Source organism: Melospiza melodia, chromosome 21 (assembly GCF_035770615.1).
Source record: "Melospiza melodia melodia isolate bMelMel2 chromosome 21, bMelMel2.pri, whole genome shotgun sequence".
Lineage (NCBI taxonomy): Eukaryota > Metazoa > Chordata > Aves > Passeriformes > Passerellidae > Melospiza > Melospiza melodia.
Genome location: NC_086214.1, coordinates 4159761 through 4173838, shown reverse-complemented (window position 1 = coordinate 4173838; position 14078 = coordinate 4159761). Strand labels below are relative to the sequence as shown.

General features: G+C 47.1%; 1 protein-coding gene across 1 annotated transcript in view; it reads left to right on the top strand.

Annotated features, from left to right (window-relative positions):
• The window catches only part of GALNT17 (polypeptide N-acetylgalactosaminyltransferase 17), a 242225-nt gene that overhangs the window by 225371 nt on the left and 2776 nt on the right, over nucleotides 1-14078 (top strand). Inside the window, exons 8-10 of the mRNA XM_063174223.1 lie at nucleotides 2657-2794; nucleotides 4289-4384; nucleotides 11900-12067. Coding sequence (XP_063030293.1) covers nucleotides 2657-2794; nucleotides 4289-4384; nucleotides 11900-12067 — 402 coding nt within the window. The remainder of the gene's footprint in view (nucleotides 1-2656; nucleotides 2795-4288; nucleotides 4385-11899; nucleotides 12068-14078) is intronic.

The window sequence follows — 14078 nt, the reverse complement described above, 5'->3', positions numbered from 1 at the left end:
TTAGAAACAACCACATGAGACCAATCCCAGATGCACCTGTTCCATTCCACAGCAGCAGATAATCAATGTTTACATTTTGTTCCTGAGGCCTCCCAGCTTCTCAGGAGAAAAAATCCTAAGGAAAGGATTTTTCATAAAAGATGTCTATGACACTGAGTGCCTCAGGTTTATTCCTGTGTCACTTCCAGCCCAGCTCAGGTTCCCAGATCATGGACACTGATCCCTCCCAGAGCTCCCCAGGGGCTGGGGCTATTTGTTTTCTCAGTGCTGGAAAGTTTAAAGGTAAAGGATTGGAGGTTGGTGGCTCACAGAAGGGATTCCCTTCCTCTTAAACCTTCTTCTTAAATAGATTTGATGGTTCCTTTGATTTCTGCCCAGAAATGGTCAGGTTTTCTTGGATCTGACACATTAATTTTGGTGTAAATCCTGTCACCTCAGAGCTTGGTGAATCTTTGGGAACCATGAGGCGCCACCACGTGAGCATGTCCAGGGACACATCCTGCACAGGGATCACTCCCTGCACTTCTGGGAAGGCTCCAGGAGGGATTTCTGCAGGTCCAAGGCTGCTGATGGGGCTCTGCCCTCCCTGTAGGCTGTGTCTGATCTTGGAAGTCAAGAGCATCTCCTGGTTCCTGGCTCCAACCCCTGGCAGGATCAATGCCCATTCCTGCACTGGCACTGCCAGGGAGAAGCAGGGAGGTGATGGGGAGGCAATGATGCCCCTGGGCCATGGGTGGGATGAACAGGTGAACAAGCACTGGGGGCTGCCCAGTTTCCCTGGGAGGTCAGACTGGTGCCACGAGTGTCCAGCTACCCCTTGGTGCTAAAAATGAACAGAGAATATTCCTCAAAGAGCTGCTGAGCCCTGGAGCTGCTGAGAGAGCACCCCCAGCTGGTGTCTGCTGCAGGTCCCTGGGAAAATAGGAAAGCACAAACTCCTGAGCTGCTGCTGGAATACAGGAAAAAGGAAAGGGGGAAGGGGGAAGGAGGAAAGGAAAGGAGAGGAAAGAAGGGGAAAGGAAAGGGGAAAGGAAAAAGGAAAAAGAGCTTTCCCAGGGAGCTGCAGGAGGGCTCTTGCTTTGACATCCAACACTCCAGGGGGAGCTGCCTCCAGGACTGAGGGAACTTGGGGATCTTAAAAAGAGGCTTCAGGATCCAAATGCTCATGATCAGAAATCCTGATCGTTGAGCTGATTCCTTTTTAGAAGTGAGGCATCATCCTCCTGCTCAGGAACAGACTGGGAGCATTGCAGAAAGGATTAAAATCCATCCTGTGGAGCTTGGGAAAGGCAGCATCACCTGGGGGTGGGAACTGGCCTGGGTGACCCAAAATCGACTTGAGATTTTTATGTAGGTATTCCCTATAGGTCTGAGCTCCCCAAAATCCATTTGAGTTTTTTATACTGGTCTTTTCCCAATCAAATCCAGATTTAATTTGAGGGAAGCCCTGTTGGGTGGGGGAGGTTTTAGGGCTGTGCACCGGATTATTTTGGGATGCCATGGCAAAGCCCTGCCCATCCAGGTGCTTCCTGGCTGATCTGAGCCCAACCTCCCCCACTCAGATCTCAGCCTGTCCTGCCTCCCTCCACTGAATCATCTTTATTTTTACCTCTCAGCTACCAGGGGCACACTGCAACGGTGTCTCTTCTAAAGCAGAGTGAATAATTCATTAGGAGATCATTACAAGCATTGTAATGGAAAATTGCTTTCCCAGTTGTGTTTAATGATCTCTGGGAGAGAGGAGAGCAGGAGCTGGAGCAGAGTGGGAGCCCAGGCAGTGAGGGAGAAGGGGCTGCTGTGCCTCCTTTGGCTTCCCTGCTGCACTGGCCCCAGATGCCAGGGTGGAACAGGGGGGAGCTCTCCAGCCCTGCTCCAGCCCCTGCTGGGTTATTGCTCAGGGCCAGCTGTGTCTGCAGAGCACTGGGAATGTTCTCTCCAGGGAGACCATTCCACCCTGGAATTACCCAAACTGCCAAGAGATTTTGCTGAGCTTCAGCCTCAGCTTTTCTTCTCATGCAATTTTTATCCTTTATTCTCAGCTGTCTGCCTCTGCTATATTTGAATCTTGAACCTTTCTCTCTTTCCTTCATTCTTTTCCCATTTATTTTACACCTTTTACCCCTCCCTTCCTCTGGGCTGTGTCTCAGTGGGGTCAGGGAAGGGTTTGGTGCTCAGTGCCTAGCCAGGGTCTGCATTTCCATCTTTTAAATCCTGATATCCACTTGCTGTTAAACCTGTGCCTCAGAACCCAAACAGGAGGGGAAATATTTTAAAAATACCTTGTTTAAAAGTACAGATCAGTCTTTATCAGATGGATCCAAACCCAGGAGAATTGGGAGAAGACTCCCCCAGTTTCACTGCACCTCCAAACCTTTTCTTCTCCCTTTGGCTCCTCTTTTGTAAATTATCCCTGAGGGCCTGTCCAGCATCAGCCCATGGCCATTGCAAGGGGCCTCAAAACCCAGCAGAGAATTTGGTGTCCCCCTCTGGAAGCCACATCTTCCTTCTGATGGTTTCAGCCCTGGACATCCCAGAATTCCTGGAATTACTCAACCACGGGCAGTTTGAAAAGGATCTCAAAGCCCAGGGAAATACTTTCATTGTAGCTTTTTTTGGAAGTGTGACCATTCAATGATGTCCTGTTGTTGTTTTTCAGAATCCAGGGATTGACATTGGGGATGTTTCTGAGAGGAAAGCCTTGAGGAAGAGCCTGAAGTGTAAAAATTTCCAGTGGTACCTGGACCATGTTTATCCAGAAATGAGGAGATACAACAACACCATTGCTTATGGAGAGGTAATTTAGTCCCTTAGCTCAGCCTGCTAATATTTACACTCCCTGATGAGAAACAGCCTCAAAGGAGAGGAGTCTGAATCAAAACTGACTTTTTCTGTATAATTATCTAAATTTGCATAAATCTGCTCCCAGTTTCTTCTAAAAACCAGTTTGGGGATTTGTTGCTGATCTTGAAGACTGTATAAAGTAAAAGATGTTAATACATCATTTAGTGAATTGACAGAAATTACCCATATTTCCCATTGACGCCATGGATTAAGCAGCTGTATTTGTATTTTTAATACACAGGCATCTTCTAAAACCCTGAGACTTGAACTCAGCCTAATTCCTGACAGGTCTCTGGAGGATTCAGTGCCTTGTCACAGCAGCTTAAGGACAAGATAAAATAAGGGGACTTAATTCAATCTCTGCTGGCTTTGAAACCATTCTGGGGATATAGAAAGAGTCATTTATGGGAACTAATAACAAATGCTCTGCTGTAGTGGAATTGATGGAGTGGTGGCACTTGGAGCAGGCTCCTCAAAGCCTGGGCACCCCAGATGGGTTATTAATTTTTATTCATTTCAAGAAAGATTTGTTATCAAAGTTAGTTAAGGCCTTCAAGCTAAAACCTCACCAAAAAAATTATATTTTCATAAAAATGAAATTTCAGAAAGGTTTGGGGTGGAAAAAAGCCCAGCTGGAACAAGGATGTGGTGATTCCAAGGTGATCCTTGTTCCAGTTGGGCTTTTTTCCCTGCCTTGTTAAGCACTCTGAGATTTCACTGAAATCTGAGGGGTTCTGCATTGACTTCTGGCAGCCTAAACCTGGGTTTGTCCCCACCTCCCATGACCAAACACAGAGCCAGCTGTGACCAGGGATGCTGCTCCTTAGAATGGGATTATGACACAAAACCAGCATCCTTAGCCCTGGATTTAAAGAAAGGTTCAGTGCTCTGCAAGTTTTCCTTGCCTGATTATTCCTGGTGACACAGCAGTGAGAGCCAGAGAGGGTAGAGAGGGCTGAGCATCCATTTTCTGCTTCTCTCTGATCAGAGAGGGCCTTAAATCTGCCCCTTTTGTGCCTTAACTCTGCCCCTTCTGTGCCTTAACTTTGCCCTTTTTGTGCCATAATTCTGCCACTTTTGTCCCTTATCTCTGCCCTTTTTCAGCAATAATTCTGCCAAATTTTTGTGCCTTAACTCTCCCCCTTTTATGCCTTAACTCTGACCCTTTTCTGCCATATTTCTGCCATTTTGGTGCCTTGTCTCTGCCCTTTTTGTGCCATAACTTTGCCCTTTTTCTGCCATAATTCTGCCATTTTGGTGCCTTGTCTCTGCCCTTTCTGTGCCATAACTCTACCCCCTTTATGCCATAACCCTGCCCCTTCTCCTGCCATAACTCTGCCCTTTTTCTGCCATAATTCTGCCCATTTTTGTGCCACAATTCTGTCAACTTTTGTGCCATAACCCTGCCCCTTCTCCTGCCATAACTCTGTCCCTTTTCCCCTGGCAGCTGCGGAACAACAAGGCCAAGGACGTGTGCCTGGACCAGGGCCCGCAGGAGAACCACACAGCGATCCTGTACCCGTGCCATGGCTGGGGCCCCCAGGTGAGGCTGTGTCTGTGTTTGGAAAGACAGGAGTCTGCTAAGGAAGGCAGGAGTCTCCCCTGAGATGGAGAATGTAAACCCTCCCCACCTGTCTGAATTGCTATAAATTTTATATTAAGGGGCTCGCAGGCAAAAATATGGGAGCAGGAAATAACAGTTCTTTAATAGGGAAAGTGGGGGGAAAAAGGATAAAATAAACAATGCAGCCTGACACCCTGTGGGTCAGGGTGTTGGCAGCAGTCCCATTGGAATTGTGGCTCAGCCCTCCTGCAGTGTCAGGGGTGGTTCTGCTGGAGCAGGGATCCTGTAGAGAAGGATGGATTCTTCCTCTGAAGATCCAGTGGGAGAAGAGACAGCTGCTGTTCTTCTGGGGAATCCAGTGGAGAAACCAGTGTGCTGGTTTCTCAAAACTTCCAGATTATATCCAGGTAGGAATGCTTGGCTGCTATTCCAGAATCTCCAGATTGTATCCAGGTAGGAATGCTTGGCTCCTCCCTCTGGGCTCACATCTCCCAGTGGGATGCTGTAGTTCTTATCAGCCATGCAGGGGCATTCAATAGCTGTTATCAGCAATGTCCCCTCCTGAGGGAGGTGTGAATGTGGTCACTCAAAAAGAGAGAGATAAGGCAAACTGCCCACTTGACAAAAGACAATCTGCCATACAGATGGTAATGGAAAACATCTTGCATTGCAATCTGGGACAGGCTGGCACTGCCTTTGCTCTCCAGGGTTAAAAACACCTGGGCATGTAGGAATGTGCTTTTTGTCGAGGGAGTGATAAAACTATCTTTTGTCTCCTTAAAAAGCTCAGAAATTTCTCTTTTTGATTGGGTGAAAAAGCCACTTCATAGGCTTAGGGGATTTCACCTCAAACTTAAGGATAGCTAATTGGCCAGAAGCTAAAAATCTTGCTTGGGCAATTTACTAGAAAAAGAAGTGAATAAAGAAACAAATCACTTTTGTAAGGTGTTTTACTAAGAGCAAGAACTTCTAGCACCTAGCTTGATTTTTCTGTTTTTTAATTTTGCCTTTTATTGAATATTTTTGTTTTTAACACTGCAATAGAAGCTATCCTACTGATTTTTATGCTTCCAAGGGTAGCTGAGCTATCTTGAGTGTTGTTATAGACCTCTGAGAGCTTATGAGACCTAACTTGAAGAAGCTCCTATAACACAGGTCTCAAAGGGGGTTTTCCCAGCTGCTCCTGCAGTGTTTTCTGGATTCCCATCATCCTGCCAGAGCTGCAAGGAAAAGCCTTGAAAGAAATTGGAAACCTTTGTAAATTGAAAATGTTGGAAAGTTGAGATTTTTGCAATTTGAAACAAAAAAAAAAATTGAAATTTGTAGTTTAAAATAAAATCTTCCAGACAAAGGTAAATAGCAGTAATCATGGACACAATCTGAGAGCTTCCTTCCCAAGGCCAGGTTGGATGGGAGTTGGATGGAAGGCTGGAATAAAATTATCTTTAAGGTCCTTTCCAACCCAACCCATTGTGGGATTACTTCTGTTCCACCGGCAGAATAAACCCAGACTAATGGGGTAAAGAAAACAATTAGTGCTGTGGTAATGAGCCATTTCAACTTGGCTGGAATTTGTTTTCCAGCACTCCTTTTGCCTTTCCAAAAGTTTTGGAGCATCTGGGGCCCAGCAGGCTCGAGGAGGTTCATTGTCAGCTAAAAAATGTGCAGTTCAAGGAATGGGAAAACATAAAAATCCTGTTTTCACTCCACAGTCAGGCTGGACTGAGGGATCCCAGAGCTCACCTGAGCTGGGAACTGGAGGAGCTGGGAGGAAATTCCACTTTGAGTCACCCTGGCCTGAAACAGAGATCAGTTCCTGCTAAACAGAACCTGCTCTTATTCAAAATCCCCATTTTTCTCTTAAATGGCACCAAGTGCCTTTTGCACTTTGTGGCTGGAAATCTGAACCTCTAAGTGCATTATTGTGTGAGAAACTGTATTGGGCTGCCATTGCCTGCTCACCCTGGGCTTTAGGGTGAGTGGCTGAGAACAGGTTATTTATTTTTCCCTCAGTGTTATTGAGATGAAGCTTATTAATGTTTTCTTTCCCTACTTGAAGTTCTGAAGTCAGATTTTGCTGGCTGCCTGGAGCTTGCCCATTTCATCCTTCCTGGTCTTCCCTGTCCTCATTGTCCCTTCCCTCTTCAGCTGAGAGCCAGTTCTTGGCAGCTCCTTTGTTTCCTGATACATCCAATTAGTGAAACTCCTGGAAAATGCTGCTTTTCAGCAGCTATCAGCAAGTGCAGAAGCTTTGAAATGGCCTTTGTGGCACCATGAAGGAAATTGGACTTTCCCTACAACTGTTTCATTAATGGGCTGCAGGTTGTAATTTATGGCTGGGGATGGAATTAGAAGTAATGGGAACTCTGGTTTGTATATATATATATATGTTTAATTTTTATTTATTTGTATGTGTATGAAACCCCTCAGTGAGTTGTTGAGCTCCTTTAGAGTTGTTCACGTCCCAAACCACTCTCTCATGCTCTGCATGCAACTGAGATCTTGCCTTTACTCACTCATCCCTCACTGAGTAAAATTTTGGGGATTTTTCTCTTCTTTTCCCTTCAGCTTTCTGTTCTCCCTGCTTCCATTCACTTCCAGGTCAAATAATGATGAGACTCCATCATCATCCTTTTATCCTGTAATTATATTGAGGCTGCTGATGGGTTTTTTCCCTGCTTGATGGCTTCATCTTTGAGGCAATCCCTCATGGAAGCACCTTGCTGTAATGATGTATTACACTAATAATGCAGCCATAGCTCATTGCAGTGACACAGCTATGGTGATATATTAAGGTGATAGAAAGCACTATAATGCTATAAAACTTAAGATAATGTTCACCCAGCAGAGCATTTCATTTAATTATAGGATAAAATATGTTTTGCCCATTTAAGCAGCAGAAGTTGAGGACAAAGCCATCAATACTGAGCTCATGGGGGACACGGCAGGAGCAGGGGTGACCAAACAGCACCCTTTAATCAGATTAAATTGTGGTAAAAGGCAAATCCTGAACATTTTACTGATGGCTGCTAATTGATGTTCTGCTCAGAGCAGAAGGGAAGCTAAACAACCCGAAATTATTTTCCAATAGAGTCAATGAAGGTCATCAAGGCTTTTATTTCCCAGGTGCTGGGATGTCTAATTAACTTTCTGCCATCCCTGAGATGCAGCCAGCCAGAAATCACAAGCACAGGAGATGGATTGGAGGTGCAGCTTTGCCAGGGGGATCAGCCCCAGCCCTGGGGCAGCTGAGGGAGCTGGGAGGGTCTGGAGCCCCAGGAGGGGCTGAGGGAGCTGGGCAGGGGCTCAGCCTGGAGCAGAGGAGGCTCAGGGGGCCCTTGTGGCTCTGCACAGCTCCTGACAGGAGGGCACAGCCGGGGGGGTCGGGCTGTGCTCCAGGGAACAGGGACAGGAGCAGAGGGAACGGCCTCAGGCTGGGCCAGGGCAGCTCAGGGGGGATTTGGGGGAAATTCCTTCATGGAAAGGGTGGCCAGGCATTGGAAGTCGAGTCTCCATCTGTGACCGTGTTCACAGGGGTCTGAGAATGAGGGAAGAGATGAGGATCTGACTCCATGTTTCAGAAGGATTGATTTATTATTTTATGATATATATTACATTAAAACTATACTAAAAGAATAGAAGAAAGGATTTCATCAGAAGGCTAGCTAAAACAGAAAAGGAAAGAATGATAACAAAGGTTTGTGGCTCGGGCTCTCTGCCTGGGCCAGCTGACTGTGATTGGCCATTAATTACAAACATCCAACATGGACCAATCCCAGATGCACCTGTTGCATTCCACAGCAGCAGATAATCATTGTTTACATTTTGTTCCTGAGGCCTCCCAGCTTCTCAGGAGGAAAAATCCTAAGGAAAGGATTTTCCATAAAACATGTCTGTGACATCCATTCCTGGAGGTGCCCAAGGAAGAGCTGGAGGTGGCACTCAGTGCTCTGGGCTGGGGACAAGGTGGGGATGGGACACAGCTGAGACTGGATGGGCTGGGAGGGATTTTCCAGCCCCGGTGATGCTGGGATTACCCCCAGGGACAGCTGGAGGTGGGAAGGGCCCAGGTGCAGTTTCCTGGATGAGGGTTTATGGAAGGATGTTCCAGGGGCTGGGGCTGTCAGTGCGTCTGTCTGGGGATGTGGCTTTGGGCCACCCAGACTGGGGAAGGGGTTAAAGACCTCCTCAGTTTGAGCCACTTTGAAATGCTTGGCTTGGAGTAGTTCTAAACTGTTTTCCGTTGTGTTCTTTGCTTTGTTTCTTGTCCTGTTCTAGGCTGGGCTGGGGCCCCTGGATCAATCTGGAGAGGAGCAAATAACAAAAGAGGGATTAGGGCTTGGAATTAACCTGTTCTGTGAGGAGAGGCTGGGAGAGCTGGGGGGGCTCACCTGGACAGGAGAAGGCTCCAGGGAGAGCTCAGAGCCCCTTGCAGGGCCTGAAGGGGCTCCAGGAGAGCTGGAGAGGGACTGGGGACAAGGGATGGAGGGACAGGACACAGGGAATGGCTCCCAGTGCCAGAGGGCAGGGATGGATGGGAGATTGGGAATTGGGAATTGTTCCCTGTGAGGGTGGGCAGGCCCTGGCACAGGGTGCCCAGAGCAGCTGTGGCTGCCCCTGGATCCCTGGCAGTGCCCAAGGCCAGGCTGGACAGGGCTGGGAGCAGCCTGGGACAGTGGGAGGTGTCCCTGCCATGGAGGGGTGGCACTGGGTGGGATTTAAGGTCCCTTCCAATCCAACCCATTCCATGGCTCTGTGATCACAGTTTGGGCTGCCCCTGACCCCTCCTGTGGGGAGCACCTGGTGCATGAGCATCAGGGAGGTGTGAGGAGCTCGGGGCCTGCTCTGGTACAGAACATTTTCACTCTGGTGTGACTCCAGCAGCCCCTGGGAGCAGAGCCAGGCCCAGCCCAAGGGATCTGGGCTCCCTGACTGTGTCTGGGCTCATGAGCTGCAGCCTGACCCTGTTACATTGTTTTAACTTGATTTCAGTGTTTAATTATTACAGCCCAGATAACCCAAACTCCCAGTGGGATTTACTGCCTCTTCCCTGGCATCTGGGTCACAGATATGCTCAGTTAATTAACGGGCTGAATCCTCCTTATTTGTCTGCTGGATAATGGCCTGATTCATGATTTAAATAAGCAGCTGTGGAAATCTTTCCCTTGAACTATAAAAGGCAGGACACTGGCATTCCTTTCTCCTCACTCCAGAATTTAAATGTGTTTAGGGAAATATTGTGGTGGCATTCCTTGAAATGGAGGAGTCCTTTGTGTGCCCAGTGTCCCCAAGGGCATCACCCCTGCCCAGTGCTCCCATCCTGCCTCTCCTGGCAGAATGGTCTGAATTGGAGGCGCCTTAAAGCCCACCCAGTGCCACCCCTGCCATGGCAGGGACACTTCCCACTGTTCCAGGCTGCTCCCAGCCCTGCCCAGCCTGGCCAGCCCCTGGCAGCCCTGGGCAGTTGGATCCCATGGGAATGTCTGAGGTAGCTGCAATCCTGGGCCTTTCCCAAGGGCAGATCCAGGCTCCCATCCCAGTTCTTGTGACAGTGCTCACAGGGGTCTTATGTTGAGGGAAGAGATGAGGATCTGACTCCATGTTTCAGAAGGCTGATTTATTATTTTATGATATATATTACATTAAAACTATAATAAAAGAATTGAAGAAAAGGTTTCATCTCAGAAGGCTAGCTAAGGTAAGAATAGAAAGGAAAGAATGAGAATAAAGGTTTGTGGCTCAGAGAGTCCAAGCCAGCTGACTGTGATTGGCCATTAATTAGAAACAACCACATGAGACCAATCACACATGCACCTGTTACATTCCACAGCAGCAGATAACCACTGTTTACATTTTGTCCCTGAGGCTTCTCAGCTTCTCAGGAGAAAAAAGCTCCTAAGGAAAGGATTTCTCATAAAAGATGTCTGTGACAGTTCTGGCCCCTGTGGCTGGTGCTGCTGCCTGGCTGGAGCCCTGGAGGCTGTGCCAGGCACCCAGAGGCACCAGCCCAGCCCGGGCTGCCTCACCCAGCAGGGCTGCAGCTGGAATCCAGGGAAAAACATCCATTGCCCCATCCCACAGCAATCAGAGGCTGCAGGAGTCTGCTCCAGGAGGGGTTTAAGGCTTGGAATTATTCCTACCCCTTCCTGTGTCTCAATTCCTCACCTGCATCTGGAAAAAATGAAACTCCAGCAGGAATAAAAGGCTGGAGGAATTTGGGCTTTATTCCTTCCAAAAACCAATCCCAAGCAGGGCTAAAAGGCTGGAGGAAGTTGGATTTTATTCCTTCCAGCTCTTGTTTCCTTGTGCATCCCCACAGAACGTTCCCAGGGGATCTGGGTTATCCTGGCCCTCTGTGCTGCTGCTCTGGGGTGCTGAGGGACGGGAGTCCTTTGGAAAGGATGGAATATCAACCAGAGCTGTCCTCGTGTTCCTGGGACAGGACCTGGGGCAGATGGGCACTTGTGGCTTTATTTTTACCACGTGTGAGTCTCCCCCAGCTGATCCCAGCTGTGTGGGGCTGGCTCAGAACTGCTGATCCCTCTGGCCGGCTCTCCAAGAGGTGCCCCATTCCCTGCTGGAGCAGCCTGACAGGGAATTTACTGACAGGGAATTTCTGCTTTCCCACACAAGTCCAAGCTCTCCCAAAGGGCTGGGGAGGTTTGCACCACGAGCCTGGACAGACCTGCCTGGCAAGTGTGGAAACTGAGGAGCTTGGGAGAGGAGAATGTTCCCATATGCTAAAGGAGCTGTGTTTGAAGGATATGAGATGTTGGGGAAGATGAAACAGGAAAGCCTTACAAATATGATTGTCTAGCAGAAGATTTTTAGAATATGGAAACTATAAGCGAGATTGAAATGAAAGCAAGCTTTGAGATACCTCAGTTACTGAACAACTGGAAAACAATGGTGTGGCCAGCTGAAGGTGATCCCCTTGTGATGGAACAACACCCTCTGCTTGCAGACAGGCCCAAGGGTCAGAGCAGACCCTGCAGCTTGGCAGAAGGGGCCCAAAGAGGAGTTTTTAGTGTTTAAAATGTAACACTGTGTGGTGATGTAGTGATTCTTATAGGCTGTATGGAAATGCTATAGGATTTGTATCTTGTACTAGATTGGTTAGTGAGAATCAGAATATTCAACACAGAAGATTTATGGTATTGTAACAGGAACTTCACTCTCTTACCTCTTGTCTCTTAGCTCTTACTTTTCCATGCTCTTAACCCTTTTACTCTCTTACCCTCTCATCTCTGGGGCCTGCTCTGAGCTGTGTTTGGCAGCTCCCAGCAGGGCCCTGCCCCCAGGCCCTTTGCAATAAACCCCAAGTTCCTGCCCTGGCTGCAGAGATCTCTGCTCTCCGTCCGTCCCGACCATCCTTCCCCCATCAATCCTACAGTGAGGTCTTACTGTTCCCTGTGGCCAGCTCTCCAAGAGGTGCCACATTCCCTGCTGGAGCAGCCTGGAGCATTCACTGACAGCATTTCTGTGTGTCCCCAGCTGGCTCGGTACACCCGGGAGGGTTTCCTGCACCTGGGGGCCCTGGGCACCACCACGCTGCTGCCCGACACGCGCTGCCTGGTGGACACGGGCAAGAGCCGCTTCCCGCAGCTGCTGGACTGCGACAAGGTCAAGAGCAGCCTCCACAAGCGCTGGAGCTTCATCCAGGTGGGTCTGGGGCTGCCCTGGGTGTGCCCACCTCTGCGTGGGGACAGGTGACCCCCAGCGAGGGGAGGAAATGATGCATCTGACTCCACTGTTATCAGAAAGCTAATTAATTGTTTTATTATATTACTCTATTAATTTTCATTATATTATTAATTTAATTTATTATTGATTTTTCTTATTATTTACTTAATTATTTTTACTTATTATTGTTTAATTTTACTTATTATTGTTTAATTTTACTTATTATATATTTAATTTTAATTATTTTTATTTAATTTTACTTATTTAATTTATTATTGCTTTTACTTTTTTATTATTTATAATAAGTAAAATTAATAATAAATTAAATTACTCTAATAAAAATATTAGAGTAATATAATAAAATAATAATTTTATTATATTACTCTATTAATATAGAGTAATAATAAAATATTATTTTATTATATTATTCTATTTTTTATTATTATTATGTTACTATTCTATTATTTAATATTATTGTGATTTTTATTATTATTCTATTATGGAGAGTATATAATATATATTATAATATATATATTACATTCTATATATTTTATAATTATATATAATATGTGTAATATATTGTATTACATCTAATAATAGTGTAATATATTAATATATAATATGTATTATATACTGATATAATTATTATATTATTCTGTATTATATTGCACTAAATCTAAACTGAATCTGCACAAACACCCAACTCAACTGCACTCATCTCGTGACTCTCAGCCCACAGTCCCCACACTCAGACCTGGATCCAATTGGTCAGTGAATCACAACACTCACACCAGACTCCAATTACCAATTCCCTTTAGGTGAACAATTTTCCACAGTGCATTCCACTTGTGGACAACACAGGAGCAGCAATTGAGATAAGAATTGGTTTTTCTCTCTCTAAGGTTCCTCACTGACATTCCCAGAAATATCCTCGGGAAGCTGTGCCTTGCTTTTCTCTGTGAGGAGAAATGTGGCCGCACCTCTGCTGTTTCTTAAGGCTTGCCTGGGACACAGCCCCTGGGATGGGGTGGGACAAAGGGGAAATGCACAGCAAATTCCTGGGGCAGAGGTATCGGGGCAGCATTTCAGGACAATTTCTAATCAAAGTTTTCCTTCCTGGTAGCAGAAAAGTGGATCTGGTTATGTCTGATTTGCCAGTGACTTCCAGGTTCCTTTGTTTCTTGTGGATGAAGAGTGAAATTCATTTTGTCCCAAGCAGAGTGTAAATAACACTTTTGTCCCAAAGCAGAGTGTGAATAGCTGTCTGGGTTTGAAAAGCCAGGTGTCTGCTAAGAAAGGCAGGAGCCTCCCTAGAAATGGAAAATGCAAACCCCCTTCCTCTGAATTATTATAATTTTGAAATTAAGGGTTCTCAGGCAAAGATATGGGACTAGAAATAACAGTTCTTTAATAGGAAAAATAAAAATACAAATGCAGTAATACAAAGCACCACAGCCAGAGTAAGAGCAGTCCCTGCCCCTGTGTGTCAGGGGGTGTCCCAGCCCCATCCCAGGGGGGCTCAGCCCTCCTGCAGTGCCAGCTGTGGCTCTGCTGCAGCAGGGATCCTGCACAAGGGGGGAGTTTTCCTCTGCAGCTCCAGGGCTGCTGCAGATGGGCCTGGGCTCCCTCTGGCCATGCAGGGCAGCAGAAAGCTGCTCCTCTGGCAGTGCAGGGGGCAAAGGCTGCTGTGCTGTGCCAGGCCCAGATTGGATCCAGGCAGGAATGCTTGGCTCCTCCCCTGGGCGGAGCATCTCCCCATGGGATGCTGGGATTGGATCAGCCCTGCAGGGACACTCAGTGGCCACGGACAGCAGAGATCTGCTGGAGGGAGGGTTGGTGTGGGAGAGAGAAAGAAACAACTGCCCCAAGGACAGCAGAGAGCTGCCCCAGCTCTGACAGATGGGGATAGAACACACACACATCTCACAGCCCAGGACAATGATGCAGCTTTTCCAGAAGGGTCCCAGTTCCCAGCAGCTCTGGGATTTAA